The sequence below is a fragment of the Phyllostomus discolor genome, chromosome 7 (assembly GCF_004126475.2).
Source record: "Phyllostomus discolor isolate MPI-MPIP mPhyDis1 chromosome 7, mPhyDis1.pri.v3, whole genome shotgun sequence".
NCBI classification, from domain to species: domain Eukaryota; kingdom Metazoa; phylum Chordata; class Mammalia; order Chiroptera; family Phyllostomidae; genus Phyllostomus; species Phyllostomus discolor.
Window position 1 is genome coordinate 63,053,844 of NC_040909.2, and position 18,205 is coordinate 63,072,048.

General features: G+C 37.7%; 1 protein-coding gene, 1 long non-coding RNA gene and 1 other non-coding gene across 3 annotated transcripts in view; 1 reads left to right on the forward strand and 2 right to left on the reverse strand.

Annotated features, from left to right (window-relative positions):
- The window catches only part of FRMD4B (FERM domain containing 4B), a 196,586-nt gene that overhangs the window by 8,305 nt on the left and 170,076 nt on the right, over window positions 1–18,205 (reverse strand). The window contains 12 exon segments of the mRNA XM_028517963.2: window positions 322–678; window positions 681–746; window positions 749–1,110; window positions 1,914–2,033; window positions 3,859–4,006; window positions 5,184–5,240; window positions 8,697–8,925; window positions 10,023–10,142; window positions 10,253–10,386; window positions 11,283–11,424; window positions 11,870–12,008; window positions 13,372–13,448. Of these exon segments, the coding sequence (XP_028373764.1) occupies window positions 322–678; window positions 681–746; window positions 749–1,110; window positions 1,914–2,033; window positions 3,859–4,006; window positions 5,184–5,240; window positions 8,697–8,925; window positions 10,023–10,142; window positions 10,253–10,386; window positions 11,283–11,424; window positions 11,870–12,008; window positions 13,372–13,448 (1,951 nt within the window).
- On the reverse strand, window positions 12,625–12,729 carry LOC114502249. The gene has a single exon (XR_003685079.1). It is a non-coding gene; the product is annotated as a U6 spliceosomal RNA (small nuclear RNA).
- Window positions 14,972–16,896, forward strand: LOC118501666. Its single transcript, XR_004904300.1, has 2 exons — window positions 14,972–15,317; window positions 15,980–16,896. It is a non-coding gene; the product is annotated as an uncharacterized LOC118501666 (long non-coding RNA).

Here is an 18,205-nt window from a genome sequence, read left to right on the forward strand (position 1 = left end):
AGAGATGTTACTGTCAATGTAAGACCTAGAAAAGATAAATCATGTGAAAGCTCCTCACGTGGGCTGCAAATGGACCAGGTGCTCAATAAATGTTTGCTAGATTTCAATCTACAACTTGCTTCATCAGACCTGTGTGACAGAATTCTTTGGAAAGTTAGAAGGAACCATTTTTAAGTTGGCAATTGGGTCCACCCCATAGTACCACCCTCCTGACTTTGGGTATTGGTCTGGTGATCCTTGAGGGGTACAGTTTTGGGTGGGAGGGGAATAAGGGTAAGTTACTGTAAATCCAGGTATCAAGTGCCTCCTCAGTATTCTTACCTGAAGAGTAGGAAGATGCTCGACTGCCTGGAGAACAGGGCACTTGCAGGCCAGCAAACCCCATGTAACCCTGTGATCCCCTATCCAAGTCAAAGCTGGTATGTAGGCTGTGCCCCTGCTCCTTTTGCCCAGAGGCTCGCTGATACCAGCCACGCAGGTGCTCTGCAACTAAGGCCCTATGGATGTTCTTGGTGACGCGCTCAGGTGCAGCAGCCTTCCTTGGCAGCCGGAGGGTTGCATATGGGTTATGAGGTACCCGGTCTGTCTCATCTTCATGGAAGGACCTGCTATAGTCCCTTTGGCAGTCATATCCATAGTAGGCTGAGCGGTAGGAAGGATTGACACTGTATTGTCCTCAGTGTCATTCTCATAGACATAGCCACCGCTGTAATAGAGGTCACACTCTGCATGTGGTGTGTACCCGTGATGTAGTAGCTGGAAGGGGGCTGCTCATGGCTCTTTGCATAGATGCCATTCCTCAGACTATCCCTTTGGGCAAGGTTGGGCATGCTTCCTGAATTCGAAGTGGAAACATTCTGTTTCTTGGACCTTCTCCGGCCCCTGGCACGGGTGTCCAGGGTGTGGGCGCTGCTCACAGGTGTCACACAGTAGTACTCAGTGCTGGACTGGCTGGTGCAGGAGGACCCATCATCCAGAACTTCAGTGCTGGTGCTCCTTTGGGATTTTCGGAGGGAGAAGAAGGGTCTGTCATGGTCCATCTCCGACAGCAGGTGTGACTGGGACTCCAGGCTGCCACTCCGCTGGCGGCAGTGCTGAGAGGACTCTGGCCTGAAATAGAAAGAAAGGCAAACTTGTCAAAGAGAAAGGAGGAAAGAACAGCAGAAATGAGGAGAAAAAATGTAATGCTGAAGGGTTAATAGAACTTTTAAGGTTTCCAAAACAGAACCCATTGGTTCAAGTACAGTTCACTGCTATGATCAACATGAGAAAAGAACCAGGTTCTGTCAATTGTCTAATCCACATCCTTTCTTGGGAACCTGAAAGATAAACTGATGATGTAAACTTGCATCAAAGTCTGAAAAAAAACCCCACAGTCTTTGATGGGTCCTGCCTTCCAGAGGGATAAGAAAGTACATGCACAGAGCCTGGGCTCGTCTGGCAGAGTCTGGATGAGACTCAGTTCTGCCATTTCCCAGCTGTGTGTGCTTGGCTGTGGTATTTAACCTCTCTGAGTCTTGCTTCCTCCTCTATAAAGTGAGGATGAACATAGTACCTGATATTTACCATTAGGCTTGTTACGGGGACTAAATAATATGGTGCATCTAAAATATCAGCATAGCCTTCAGGAAACACTTCAAAATGTCACTATTGTCATTATCTTCAAACTCACCATTACATACATAGCAAATGGTAATATCTCTCTGGAAAAATTAAGATACAAAAAAATCCCATATCAACTTGAACATAATACAATATTCTTTGTTGACATATGTGAAACTGTGAGTAGAAAATGTAGATTCATAAAATAGAGACCTGCTACCAAAGTCCCTTAAAATGAATGCAAATACAAGTAAACACAACCTTAAAGCAAAGATTAACAAAGCCCAAGAGACTGAACAAAGGGTTCTTACTCCAGGTGGCTGCTGCTGTATGCGTTTCGGGTGAGCACAGGGGTGGTAGGCATGCTTCGTCCTCCCTGGGGCTGCTTTTCCAGGATTTTGTAAGGGCTGCTGTGTGTTGACAGCATTTCTCTGTGACAGGCAAAAGAATTCAAAAACGATGAGTTCCCAACATCTCTAGCAAATGTGTCATAAGCTGATGGAAAGGGCACATGGGAAGAAACTTGGAAAGGTGTCTTGGTGGTATGGGATCCTGGTAGGTCTTAAATAAGTTTTAATAAAGTTCATGTGGTCTGACTCTCTGAGTCACAAATATGAAAAAATTAAAAAGTTTAAAAAAAATTATACTGAATAAAATAGGCAATTAGACCAGGGACAGCAAACCTCTTTTTTATAGAGTCTTAGAGTAAATATTTTGGCTTTGTGGCCTAGGTGATCTGTCTCAAGTCCTTAACTCTGCCCTGAAGTGGGGAGGTAATGTAGGAGATATATAAGTGAATTAAACTTGACTATGAATATTGAAATTCAAATTTCATAATTTTCACATCACAAAATATTATTGCTTTTGATTTTCCCTTCCAACTACCTAAAAATATAAAAACCATTGTTAGCTCATGGGCCATATAAAAATAGGCATTAGGATGAATCTGGCCGGTGGGCCAAAGTTTGCTGGACCCTGGTCTAGAAGTCAACATCCTTAAATCCTTTATTGAATGACTCTGATTAACTTTTTATTTATCACAAAAACATGTCAAGTTCATTGCAAAAAGTTCAAAGATACAGATTAAAAAATTTTAATGTCCATAACCTGATACATTAGGTATAGCCAGTTAATACTAAATATTTTCAGATATTTATCCTAAGCATATATACTTCTAAACAACAAAAATGAGATCTTACTGTAAATACTCTTTCAAAGCCCACTTTAAAAATTTTAAATTATATCTAACATTTCATGTTGCTTAATATTTATTTACAATTTTACTTTAATGGCTATGTAACATTTCACTATAAAGATTTACTATAATGTATTTACATGATAGATTTGTGTTGCTTTCAACTTGACACTAATATAAACAACAGGAAAAATTCTTGTAAGTGAAATTACTGGGTCAAAGAGCAAACTCATTTAAAACTATTGTGGATGTAGATATAATAATTTTTAAGATATGGCTCTTTGTAATATTTTTCCTTTTGCTGAAATTGCTTAGTTTTCCCTATATAATAAGTACAGGGGTGGGCAAAGTTTGGTTATAGTAATTCATATGGAAAATAATACAATAATCAATAAATAATAATACAAAAATAAACTCTGTGTTGTGTGTACTCACAACTATAAACCTACTTTTGCCCACACTGCACACTTGTCCAGTGCTACCTAACAGGACTTTCTTCAGTGATGGAAATGAGCTGTATCTGTGCTGTCCTATAGTATAGACACTAGCCACATGGAGTTATTAGCACTTGAAATGGCTAGTATAACTGAGGAAATGAATTTTTAATTTTATGTGTTTTTAATTATGTTAGATAGAAGAGTTCAATCCAACATATCTCTCTGCTGCTTAAGGCAACAGTTCTTAAAAGCCAATACACAAACTAGAGTTAGTATGATCTTTGACATATCAGTTATATAACCAAGGTTGGTTTTACTTTCATGAGTGAAAAATTATTTAATCTAAATAATCTTTTATTTTGAAGCCAATTTCTATCTTAATGAGTTATGGTATAACATATTGACTAAAATCATATAAACCGTTTGGGAGTAAGCTACCTAGGTTCAAATCTTAATCCTGACATTTACTAGTTGATGAACCCAACAACGTATGCATATTTTCTGATCCTCTATGTACTCGTCTGTAAATGACAATGAGAGCAGCAGTACTATCAGAATTGTTATGAGGATTAAATTCATTAACATACATTGAAGCACTCTGAGCAGTGTTGAACAGCTTCTCACCTGGATTGCTGGGCATCTGCAAACTGTTCATTGATGGATGACTTTCTGAAATGGATTCGCTCAATACCAAGAGACTTGGGGGGAAGAATTCTTGGAGAATGAGGTACTGAACTTAATCGCTGCCCAGCAAGAGTGAAGGTGTCATTGGCTATAAGAAGTAAGTGAATGAATGAGTAAATAAGTAGGTAAATAAATAAGTTAATAAAAACCATACCAACAATCCCAAAAAAGAAATTAGAATATCCAGTGAACAAAGTGTTATTCCAATGATGATGTTTTTATAGACATGTAACTATCAAAAATTTATTTTTATATTTTATACACTACAAAAAAGAAGTTACTGAATAGTCAACCCAACTTTTGCCAATTCAATAGGTGCCACTCTTAAGCAAAGAAATTACTTAGGTGGTATGGATGATACTATAGTTTTTCAGGAGTTATACTACAGGAAAACCCAATGCATACAGGGCTAAGAGGAAGTTGTTTAATTTTACTTTTTAAAGTTCTTAGGCCTCTGTGGCTGACCAAAGTCTCATCCAGTTATTGAAAGTAATGGAACTGATTTATGCTGAGAGACTGGAGACATGTTATATCTCCCACTAATATTTGTATTTTCAAAGAGGAATGGCAAGTATGACCAAACCTCAGCTCAAAGGAAGAATTCTGAAATGGTGGCATTTTGTGCACCATAAAAGTTGGGGGAAGCTAAAGCAGTGTGGGTCAGAGGCTCCCCCAGACTGCTTAAATCCCATCAGGTAGAGAGTCACTCCTCTCCTTAGGCACAAAGGATTACAAGAAAACACTGTCTCATTTGATAAGAAATCCATTCCACCATGAAATGTGAATAAACACAGGAAATCAGAATACTGTACCTGTGTAACTGACATAGTAACATGTAACCTAATTTTTTAAATGTATATTTCTTCCTAAAGAAAATAAACTCCCAGTTATTCAAATGTAGTGATAATCACAGTCTACACTGTAATTTCCTGGTGTGATATTGGACACCAAATATACAAAATGTTACCACTGGGAAAATCTGGGTGAAGGAGTCTGTATTATTTATGCAGATATATAATTATTCCATTAAAAGTTTAAAAAAAATTTACAAAGTCTTCTAATTCCCAGAGTCGTGCAATTTGTAAGATGTTTAATGCTAACCTGTGTAGAAGTACATTGTAACCCCCCTTTCCCAGCCTTTCTGCATGACTGTGAGTTGATACTACTATTCCTTGAAGAGTAACAAATAAGCTTTAGTTAACTAAAAAATTATCTCAGTATTTTGGAATATGTAATATTTAAACCAAAAAAGGTGAGTTACTTACAATCATCGCCAGTAGTATTGTCAGACAAGGAGCTGCTCTCTGAGGGGATTATGTCTTCTGTGAAAAACAATGAATGCTTTTAGTATAATTGTGCATTTATATACCTATTGTGAGTTCAATAAAGCAATTTCTAGTGGAGCACATCTTAGATAAATGTAACTACAGTACATTAAGAACAATTATTATAAGAAAGAACAATTTACTACTGAAGATGTAAACATTTTACATATTGTATACATATTATACTGGATTATTTCTTAAATGGAACAGACTTCAAGGGAAATTTGGTTTTTAACTAGTTTTCAATCTAGCTTCTATGTGGGATGAAAACTTTATCCTACCCATTGACTGTTTTTAACCCACAAACTGATAAGAAAAATCACGCCATTCATGTCATAAGTACTAAGTGTTACATTATATATGAGGCCTCTCCAGAAGGTATCCAGCCATGCAATGTGAAAAATAGACATTTATTGAAGAAGATACAAGAAACATTGTACACAGGACAATGACGCCTCAGTCCCCTTCAAAGTAGGTCCCTTGGGACCTCACATAGTTCCCCCAATCGCCATCAGTTGCCCCATCATACTCTCCTGAGTCTCATCAACAGTCAGAAATCTTTTCTCTTTGAAAGGTGATTTTAGTTTTTGGAAAAGCCAGGAGTCGCAGAGTACCAAATCTGGGCTGTAGGGGGGTTGAGTCACCTGGGTGATTTGATATTTTGCCAAAAAACTCTGCATGAGATGTGATGTGTGAGTGGGCGAGTTGTCATAATGAAGCTGTCAATCACTAACTGCCCATAACTATGGCCTCCTGAATCACCCAAATAGTTTCCATGGACAAATGTTCAAGCTTAAAGCAAAATGTGATGCAAATACGTTGCTCTACTTGTTCAGTCATTTTGAATGTGATGGGCACACAGCACACATGCTCACTCAATGATGTCTACTGTCCCCACTGACTAGTACAGTGAAGTCATCATTGTTCTCACATGTGCATTCCAGTTCACTCTCCTTGGATGCCAGATATCACAAACCGTCTCATTATATTAACAATGGCTGGACTTTTTCTGGACAGACCTCATATATATAAACGCTCACTTGAGAATCTATTGTTAGTATTGCTTATTTTAGATACCTTTCCTGAAGAAAGGGGCCTTTTCTTAATAGAGTGTGGACTTTTTGTGGTACATAAGCTTTTCAATTAGACCAGGGTCTTACAGCAGTGTTTGGCACTACTGACATTTTGGACTGGATGTTCTTGTTGTGGGGAGCTGCCCTTTGCTTTGTAAAATCTCCAGCCTCTACCTTGTGGATGTCCACAGCACCCCACCCTCAGTTTGACAAACAAAAATACCTCAGACATTGTGAAATGTTCCCTAGGGGCCAAAATTGCTTCTGGTTGAGAACCTCTGAATAAGACAGACCTGGTTTCAAATCTTGGTAAATTAGTTAATCTCTCTGAGCATTATTTGGCTCCATTTTAAAGTGGGACAAGAATAGGACCTGGTGAATAGTGCTGAGGTGAACATTACATGAAGTAATGGATGTAAAGTCTAGCCCAACTTCTGGCAGAGGACAGACACATGGTCAATAAACATCAACCATACTTACTATTTTGTTACCTAGACACAGTGTTCCGGAGAAAGAATTCTGGTGTTGGATATGCCCACAGTGCTCTCAGTATTCATTGGTATGTTTTGGCAAACCATTCCTTACTGGGTGTCAAGTACTGGCAAGATCACAGGCAAATATGAACCCCCAATGTGAGATTCAAAGCCACTGTGAAGGGAATCTACCCCATCTAATGTCAAATATTAACCTCTATCAGAACCAGGTAGACTATCTCTTAATTAGACACATAGTGGAGCCTGAAGGCAAGGTGCCAGTATAGTCAGCTGTCAGACACATTTAAAAAACATCTATCCAGTGTAAATACTCAACCATTGGCACCACCTGCTGCCCAAATAAATGCCAGTCACTGTCAAGAACAATGGAATCCTGCAAACCTGGGAATGAATGGGCCACAGCAAATGGCTATAAAAGTTAAGTACACTGCTAATCAGCCTTCTCTGTAAGTCACCACCACCACCAACAAGGTCAGCTGGATTTTGCATTCAGAGTCAAAGACATCCTAAATTCTTCAGCCATAGTTGACTAATACTTGTGTGTGTTGATACCTGTGCATTCACTTTCCAAAAGTCTTATCTCTGATTTTAATTTTTTTAATCCTCACCTGAGAACATTTTTAAATTGGGTTTGGAGATAGAGGAAAGGATAGAGAAACATCAATGAGAGAGAGAGAGAGTGAGTGAGAGAGAGAAAGAGAGAGAGAGAAGCATTGATGGGTTCCCTCCTATGCAACCCCTGGACTGAGCGTCATCTGCACCTGGGGATTGAACCTGCAACCTAGGCATGTGCCCTGACTGGCAATCAAACCTGAAACCCTTTGGTTATGGGATAATGCTCCAACCAACTGAGTCACACTGGCCAGGGTTTATCTCTCTTTTCAAAATCCTGTGCTCTAAACCTGAATATGCTTTAAACCTAGTTACCATATTTTGTCAAGTCTAATATGTGTGATTACTTTATGTCTCAGTGAAAAAAGAAAAATTTACCACCAATCATAACTATATAAGTCTAGTATAAGAATTATCCCAATTTCACAGATGTTTAAAAAGGAAAATGTCTGGGAATCAAAGAAATATATAATCAGATTTCAACCAATGATCAAGGCTAAAAACCATGCTAATAAATATGTAGGCCAATTGGACTTGAAGTCTACATAAAGGGGATTTTTTAGTTTACTTTTTTTTTCTGAACATGAAAGTTTTAGATACATAATGTTGAGAATTTTGAAAGTACAAAAGAGTGTTAGGAAGAAAGTCTGGTCGCCTGAAATTCCACAGCTATTACTATTTTAAAATATTTCCCAACAAGTCTTTGCGTGGACATATTTATATAATGCTGGGAACATGTTGTGGTTACAATTTTGTATCCTGCCTTTTGCATTTTATGTTATATCACGCACAGTTGCCTGTATCTTTAAGTAGCCTCCATAGAATTACATGACAGTAATTGTAAAACTCTTTTCCACCTACATTAAATTGAATAGGTCCTTAAAAACTATGGTGTGCATTAAAAACCTTTGCAAAACTACTGGGTAGGACCCAACTCTCTTAATACTGTGTTGTCAAATTTATTTCTTGCAATGGCATCAGGACAGTAAAAGGTGAATCTGTCTTATTATGAAGGAGTAATGTTGTGAAAGCCCTTTCATCCTGAAAATTAAAGCAATGAAGTAGGATAGCATTATTACAATAGTGAGAATGTCACCAAAAACCAAGTTTACATATTTTTTAAGAGTGACATTCCAAACCATTTTTATCCCAAGAAAGTTACTTTTAATCCTGTTCTTTCTTTTATGTTTCACCAGATGAACTGGTTTGGAAATGCTACATATCATTAAGAGTCTTGACTATGGGACTCAAAAAGAACTTCACTTGTTACTAACCTGGTAACATTACTGTCCCTTTCTGGCTAGGTTTCTTTCCACATTTAATTCGGTATTCATTGATTGCATTTTCAATCTCCTGAAGTTTTTTCACTGCATCCATGTATTCTTGCTTTCGCTTCTTTTTCACGGTTTTACAAAGGTCTGGCTCATTGGCAAGTTTCTTTGCAGCTTCAACCAGCTTTTGCTGTATCAGAAAATTGCTCTCCAGTTCTTGCAAAGCAGGATCCTGCATTTATACAATGATGCTGTTTTATTTCTATGGTTACATACAATCACTCTCACTCTCACTGGGTAAATAATCAAACTTGTTGTGCAGTCTCAGATCAGATGCTCTTTGGGAATAAAATCTTCCTAATTTTTACTACATGGGTATCCTCAAACATTTTCCTAAAAGACAAGGCCTCCTTCACCCATTTACATAAACTTCTCATCCTCTTTACCTTTCAAAAGGGATGGCATTTCATTCATTCAGTTGGATGAAGATCATATTTTTAAAGAAGGGATTCTTAACCCAAGATTCATAGATGTGGAATGTTGTATTAACATTCATAGCTTTAGAGACAGATAAATTTGGGTTTGAGTCTTCTTTCTGGTGGTCCCTGGCTGCATGACCCTGGACATACTGCTTAATTTTTTAATGATTCAGTTTTTTTTCCATTTGTAAAATAGAAATAACATGTATTTTACATAAGTATATGTACTTTTCTTAGTTCAGAGCTGGATATACAGTGAGTGCTCAATAAATAACAAAGCTCACTCTTATTGACGGAAATTGCTTTCATTTCAGGAAGACTAAATTTCTATAAGAAACAGGAGTAAGGTGACACTGATAACATGCAATGAGAAAGGACATTCTATATTGGCTAACAAATCTTTCGATTTTATTGTACTCACGTGCTGTTCATGTATCATCTCATTGAATACTGCTTGCATCCTCAGAGGGAAAAACAATCATTGTACCCCCTTTTTATAGATTCTCAATGAGACCTGAGAATTATGATTTCAAAGAGAGAAAAGTATTTGCCCTAGGTTGCTACTTAGTTTTAAGTAGAAGAATCTAATGTTAGAATTCTTAATCCTTGTTTCTCAGTTTATAAACATTTGGGGTTTGTTGAATACTCTCCATGTTTGGAAGAGTAACTAGCGAGAAATAACAATTTCATTTGAACTGTGCATAAAAGAAAGAATTCAATTGGTCTATATCATCACATTCAACTGGTGAGATAAAAATTCACAGCAGTGACTCACAAACCAAAGGAACAGGTCAACAGACAGCTTTTATGTTTCACTGTTAATGGAAACGCTGGGAGCTGGTAGTCATACCTCTTCACTGGGCAGCAAGTTGTCATCTAATTTGAATGTGGTACCTACACGCCTTCTGACCTGAGGAGGTTTCTCACCTATGTTCAGTGGGTATTCCTTCGGCATTTTGCCTGTGAGCTCCTGTAGAACAAAATATAATTGAGAGGGGATGACAGACACTGGCTGGAGTTGTCAGACACAATTTGAGGAACACCCCCAGCCTTGCCCCTTACAAAACAGAAGATACTTACAGCCTCCCGCAAACAGATTTTCTTAAGCTCCTCAACTTTTGCCAGGAGTTTTTCTTGCAACAGCTTTTCCTTCTTCTTGAGTTCAAGGATTTTCTCTCTCTTTTGTTCCTCACTACCTTCTGAGTCTTGAGAACCTGGAGAATTGGAAAAGGGGGTCAGGGAAAGTTTAAACAATGAATGTTTCCTTCCTTTTCAAAGGACAAAAGATTTTAATGCCAAACCTGCTATTAAATGGTAGTTTTCTTCTGTTTTTCCTTATTTCTGAATATAATAAAAGAAAACTAGAGAACATTTTCTCATGCTTCTGGGCATCAAACATACCCTGATAATAAAATGTGCCTGAGCATTTTGGCACAACCATTTTAGAAACAATAATAAAATGCTTAACATTTTAGACCACTCAAGGAAAAAAATTAATTTTTCTGAGCAGGTGAGAAGGTTAGATGTTCCTTGAGGGATTTGTTTAGAATGTTCTTTCAGAAAGCAAGCAAGCAGAGCAAAGGAATGTTCTGTGCTTCAGTTTCACAAGTTGACAATGGGATTTCAATGGGGATATCCATTTTAGTGAAGTTATGTGTACTTAGTGATTAAAGATTCCAGATTCTGCATACGAAGGTCTGGGGAATCAATCACTGTGGAGGTGGAGTGGGGTGAGCATTCAAAGCTCTTTAGTCACATTTAATTTTGTATTAAATGGAGAATTAGACAACTGTCTATATCAAAAACTAAGTATTGGGGTAAATAAGAAGCTGATGGAATTTACAGGGAGAAAATGTCTTTCTAAGCCACATCTAGGCACTGACTATCTTTGTACATATTGTTACTTATGCAACCCTTTATAATTTAATTTTTTACTTTTTGAAATTAGTTTAAAAATTTTATTCAAAACTGCCGCATAGTGTAATTTTAATATGTTTATTTATTCTCAAAATAATGGGTTAAAATATACATTTAAAATTGGCTTACAGCAACAACAAAAAAGTGAAATACTGTAAAGATCACTTCTACTTTCCTTAATACCAGAAGTTACCTGAGGAAATTAAGCTGCCATTGCTGGTCATAATGAACTGACTTTTTGCCTCTAGAGTGACCAGTTTGGAGGTCCTTGGTGTTCCCGTCTCTGTCAAATCCATTGCGATATCATCTAAACTTCTGGCTGAAGGAATTTTTGCCTATAAGATATACTACATTGTAATGGAATTCACTTAATTAAACCTATTTCAAATTAATATGATGAGTAAGTTACTATAGAATAAAAATGTCAACATGGAAGACAATTTAGAATTTTTATACATATACTAAAAAGATACTGAAGCTTTGTAGCTAGAATGTATTAATAATGATGTACAATTCTTCCTTATGGTATAGTTCAATCATGAGCTTTAAAACGTCACCAGGGTATACCTACATGTATGCTGAAAAGCTGGCAAATCGTACAACTTTCGAATCAGGTTTTGTGAGTATATTGCTCATTCTTTAAATATAAGAAAAATTAAAACGGTAGTAAAGAAAATTAAGAACAAAACCCCATGTGCTTGCATCTTTTCTGAAAATGCTTATCTTTTGAACACAAAACAAATCCATTTCTGATAGTTAGAACCTCTTGTAGTCACTTACTTTGCTTTGTTTCCGATCCAGGTAAAACTGATGCTGACTAATTGCCATTACCCAGATGGACTTGATGAGAGAAGAGTTTGCATACCAGGTTTGCACAAAGAGGCCACTTTGCCCAAAGGCTCTTTTTGACACTGAAATCCTGAAAGATTAAGAAAAGCATTCAAATTATTTGCCTCTGGTCCCAGCACAGCACAAAATATATCCAGTGAGTAATGTAGTAGAGCATCTTCTTAACTGTTTTTCCACTGCCACACTCTCATGCTGACAGGGTTCTGATTTTCTTCTTTTATGACAAAGCCAAGAACACCTAGGTAATATCTCTCTATAACACTAGCATATTAAAAATACATACACCCTCTCAAAAGCAGATAAGGGATAGTCAAATTAGGTTGTACTAAAACACTTAGTTAAAACCCTCATAAGCAGTCTGGAATAAATGTGATAATATTTTAGAGGTGCAGATCCATGGGATCAGCACCTTCCTCAAGGTGAAGGAGCATCTTGGATCTAGATAGACTTGTCTGGCTCACACATTATTAGAGGATGAACACAATAATATTGCCTGAAAGTATTCAACTCCAAACCTGGTCCAGAGTTCTGCTTATGCACAAACCAGATATAAAGGAGGACAGGGTGAAAGAGAGAAGGATGAGGGAGAGGAGGGAAAAAGAGACCGATGTTCTTTGTAGGAATTTAGGTCATCATTTTTTTTAGAGTTGTGCCAATTATTTATTCCCCCTAACCTCTCACAGAAAAAAAATATGGAATGCTTCATGAATTTGCGTGTCACCCTTGCACAGGGACTGTGCTAATCTTCTCTGTATTGTTCCGGTTTTATTATATGTGCTGCCGAAGCGAACGTTCTTTGTAGGAACTTAGGCCATCTTTTTGTGAAGGGCTGTTTCCCCCATCCCTGTTACCTCCAAACACTCACAAATGTATCTGAAAAGCAACCACTGAGGACTGATAAAGAATTGCTCTGAAGAGTTTGGAGAAACCAAAATCCCGACTTTAACGTTGACAACTTGGCAGCTGTTTTTCAAAGTGATCAGGAATACCAGATTTTAAAATGAGCAAAGAACCTGAATAAACATTTCTACAAAGATATACAAATGGCCAATGAGCACATGAAAAGATGCTCAGCCATCATCAGTCATGAGGAAAATGCAAATCCAAACTAGAATAAGCTACTATATCACACCACCACGATGACTATTAAAAAAACAACTCAACTGAAAATAACAAGTGTTAGGAAGGATGTGGAGAAAATGGACCCATATAAACTGCTGGTATGAATGGAAAATGGTGTAGCCATTTTGGTAAACCTTCTGGCCATTCCTCCAAAGGTTAAAGAAAGAGTTAGCCCTACACCCAGTAGTTCTCCTCCCAGGTATTTACTCAAGAGAAATGAACACATGTCCATCCAAAAACTGCACATGAACATTCATATCATTATTCATAAAGTCACCAGGACCATACAGAGAAAAAACTGTGATCCTCACCTCCGTGGGTCATGAACTTCAACAGCAAATTTTTTCTCACGGAAATATAAGTTCTCCAGCTGTTTCCATTGGAATAGCTAGTAAATCAAGAAAACAAAAACCACACAGCTTTAATTTATGTTGTTTTACTAAGTCTAGAAATCAGCTTAACAATCACATAATCAAGAAGGTGCACTAAGATTTAAGCACAAACATGTGATGCAGTCTCTTTACAAACCAACTACAAGCAGAAACCATTTTGTTCCTTTCTTTGTCAGTAATCTTTACGAACAACTCTTTGAACAATAAAATTAGGCAACTGTGGGGAATATGCATACTATTTTTCCTGTGACTCAACCAAATAAAAGAGTTAGTAAGGAAATCCTCATAGATTCCAGTAAGCATATGCCTACTGATCAAAGACACTGATAGCATATTTAAAAGGAAAGATATTCAAAGAGATGTTTCAATAAGACCACAGATTAAATATCAAAAGAAAGCAAAGTGAAAGTAAACCGGAACCCCAAGCAGGGGTGACTCTCTATGACACCAGTTTTCTTGCCTACAAATATTCCCCTAAATGGGACAGAAACCAGGAACTGGAGGCAGGGGTGGGGTAGGGTGAATGCAGGAGCTAGCTGCCCTTTTGGTTTCTGAGCTGAAGCCTCCAGTTTTTGTAAATGGAACCCAGTTCCACATTCCCACTGCTGATATTCTAATGCTGCACTCAGTGTTTTTTTGCCAGTTTATTGGGAGAAAACAGACTTTACTAGCACTGTGCTTTTGAAAACCACATAATTTGTAAAAAAGCAGCTTCACAGAACTGAGTGTACCGTGCTGTATTTTCTGGCCCCTTATGTTAGAACTTGTGCTAGCCTGAGCCTCATCTTGTCTCAACTGGGACGTCACAGAATTCCTCTACTCCATTTCTAGTCTTGATTATTAGGGAAATAATAGCAACAGTGATTTCATTCTATTATTAGACTTTGGCTGGATTTTAAAAATTATGTTAAAAGATTCTTCAAAGAGTATTTTCATTATCTAAATAACTGCTCTGCAATGTGCTATCAGTAAAACCATTTCCTGAAGTACAAGAACCAAAGTATTTCACAAACACGTAACCCTCATGTAAGGGAACAGCATGAGTTTAAGGGTCCTGTGCATATGCAGTCAGGAGACAAGTGTTAAACTAGATCTGCACTCCTAGAGTGAAACACAGCAGCCCACACTAAGACACATGCAGTCATCAGTAACTACAACACTCACCCAGGTTCAAAGAGTTATTAGTGAAAGCTTAAAGCTACATACCAATTTCTTAAAATGTCCGTAGACTTGAGGCTTTCGTTTCTTTTAATCCAGAGGTTCCAAAAATGGGTCAGAAATGTGAGGGAAAACCCTAAGGTTCTTTCTACCCGGCCCCTCCCAAACAGCAGCAGCACAGTGAGCTCTGAACTGAGTTTCATAAGACACTTAGGTGTAACTCAGTTTCACAAAGTGAGCCTCCCACGGCTGACATCAGCAACTCTTATCAGGGGACACCTCCCCAGTTCCACTCCTTCTTCCGACCAGTGGGAGGGCAAAGTTCTCACCAGCAGATTTTCCCAGAAGAGAGACTCATTTTTTAAATGGGGTACAGTGTGGATTCAGACGATCCTCCTGGGAAGTAGGTTGCTCTCCACACAGGTACAGATTTCACCGGAGCTGCTCAGGGAGCCATTTGTACGGAGTTCCTCACCCTGGGCACGAACAGGTTCTACAGGAAGAGCCACAGCGCAGCGCAGCTGTGTTTCCTTTGCGTCCATTCCCACACACATAAAAACGAGGGCCTGACTTGAAACACGATCTCTGAAAGCCACCCCCTCCCCGCAGTACTTACAAACTGAAATCCTAGCTCTTTTGCCTCCATTTAGCCAGTCCCTGGCTTTGAGAGCAAACGTGCCTCCTACAAGCAAAACCCTACTTAAAAGGTGAGAGGCTTCAGTTTATTTAAAGAATTTGAAATAATTGGATGGCAACTGGGTTTGCAAAAGAAGTCCTGGGGATGAGATTTTATGTCTGAAAGGCAAAGACATTTCCCTACCTGAAATCGTAAAAGTTTATGCAAAATGTGATTTCATATATGTGCCTGTAATAGTGAATTGGAATTGCCACTAGGGCAGGGATGGTAAAATGTACAAAGGGCAAGTAGTACAGAAAACTTCATTACCAGTAATGTTTTATTTTTTTATTAATAAAAATAAGATGAAGTAAATATGACAAAATATTAGTATTTGTCAATTTAAGTGGTTATGTAGGTATTGTCATTTTCTTGGTACATCTGTATTTTTTTAAAAATTAAAGGAAATGAAAATTTTTCAAGTTAAAATGATATGCTTACATAAAGTGAACATAGATCAGTCTATTTTATACAATAGTGTGATGTCCACCTCCTAACCATTTAAGAGGCCTCTGTTTTAGACACTTATTATCACTGTCATTCTTATCAATGTTTGAGGTTGCTAGGAAAATACTTGTAATTGTGGGGGCACTAGATTCAGCTAGCAGCTGGAAATAGTCTACTTTTTCTCTTGAAATTCCTGAAATTATTCTTCTATTGGGCTTTTATTTGTTTTTGTGCTTTTGACCTCAGAAAGGCAGGATGAAACTGAAAATGACAATGGAGCTGACATGAAGTATTCTATGGAAAGACTGAAAGACTGTCCATGCAACAGGGCCTTGTACGCAGCAGGCAACTGACTAATTTCATTCCCTTCCTTTTTGCCAGGGTTTTCTTTGAAGGATAAGTAAGAGTCCCCTCCATGCTCCTGTCAAAATCATGCAGATATTTCAGAGCAATGAAAGGAGAAGGGGAAACTGATGAAAGAATTATCCACCAGGCTGACCTAATTTGTTGGGGCCTGTACATTAGAGAAATGGTCTGTAATGGAATAAGGAATATTCTAAATCACCTGAAATATGAAGGGGCCTTAAAGAGTCAAAGCTCAAAGGTAGAAGGAGGCAAATTTTCTATTATTTCAAGAATAACTGGTGCCCATATAAGGTAGGATTATTACCAGGTATAATGTCTTAAGGGTATGACATGACTACTATATATATTATTTATGCATGTGTATGTATATAGACACATTTGTAATTCTCATATTAAAATTGAAAATAATGTTTTGTCCAAGCCCAAATTACCATTTTTGGAGATTTAAATGTGTTTTATTTGCTTTGCAACACAAAGTTAAGAGTATGAAATGGGACTGCTTTCTAAAGTGATCATTAAATAAGCATTATAACCATCAATTATTAGTATTTATTGTTGTTTATGTGATAGTCACTAGTAGGTATAAGTTATAAATTGTACAATTTTTAGAATTTATGGTGAAAATACTTATGTGGTAAAAATAAAACTGTAAGTTAGGTCTCCAGATTTCTTCCTACCCTACACCAATCTAGAATAACCAGTTGTGCCCTTCAGCATCAAAAGAAGGAAGTAGATAACAACAGATGAAATAATAGCTGGGATTAATTTTGAGACCACTAAATAAATAAATAAAATAGGAAAAGTAAAGAGAAGCAATATGAACAATGTTATTAACAAAGAGATAATCAAAAGCTACAACAGGAAGAAAACATATCCTAAGGTCAATAATCATTCTGTCTTAAACAAACAAGTGTCACCCGGGCTAGTGTGCCTCAGTGTATTGAGCACCAGCCTGTGAAATGAAGGGTCAGTGGTTTGATTCCTTGTCAGGACACATGCCTGGGTTGTGGGCCAGTTCCCCAGTTGGTGTCACACAGGAGACAACTGGTCAATGTTTCTCTCACACATCAATGTGTTTCTCCATCTTTTTCTCCCTCCCTTCCCCTCTCTCTAAAAAATAATTAAATAGCCCTGGTTGGTGTGGCTCAGTGGATTGAGTGCTGACCTGTGAAACAAAGGGCTGCCAGTTTGAATCTCAATCAGGGCACATGCCTAGGTTGTGGACCTGGGCCCCAGTTGGGGGTGCACGAGAGGCAACCACACATTGTTTCTCTCCCTCCCTTCCCTTCTGTCTAAAAATAAATAAAGGAAATCTTTATTTGCTTACTTAAGTAAGTAAACAAATAAATAAATAAAACCTTTTTAAAATTGTCAAAATTTAAAAAATTGATGCAGAAAACCAAAGCAGACTCAAACCCTATTCTGAAAGTGAACTTATGCAAAACATTACATAATCAGAATAAATTCCTTTTATCCTTAGATGTAAAGGAAGTTGATGATTTAGAATAATTTGCCTGCATTATTATACTTAATTTAATGAAATGCATGGATTGAATATTTTAAGCTATTTTCTTGAAATCTACAATCAATTTTTTGGTTAGATCCCTCTGTTATAGACTTAAAAGTACCAGAAGAAATCACCTGTTCCTCATTCCCACCCCACAGTTTCAATGGTTCCTAAATACTAGAAACTACTGTCAAATTTTATTACAAGACTACAAGGAAAAGCAGAGGAACTTTTAAGAGACAGGGTGATGTATACTTCAGTAACTCATGGAGTCAGTTATTCATTCCTCTTGAGTCAACAAATATTTCTTGTCCACCTTCTATGTGAGAGGTCCTGTTATTGTTGGCGAATAATGGGCAGGTCCCCTCCCTTGTGGGGCTTACCTGAACCAATTGGACCAAGTCAAACTGCCTTGGTTTGCATTCTGGTTCCACCATTTGTGTTTTATTTGGCAAATTGCTTAACTTTCCAGAGTCTCAGTTTCCTCATTTGCAATGTGGGACTAACAGCACCTGCCTCAGAGGGTTGTTGAAAGGTTCGGTGAAATTATGTCTGTGAGACACAGCCCAGTGCTTGACAGAGAATAACATTTGGTAAGT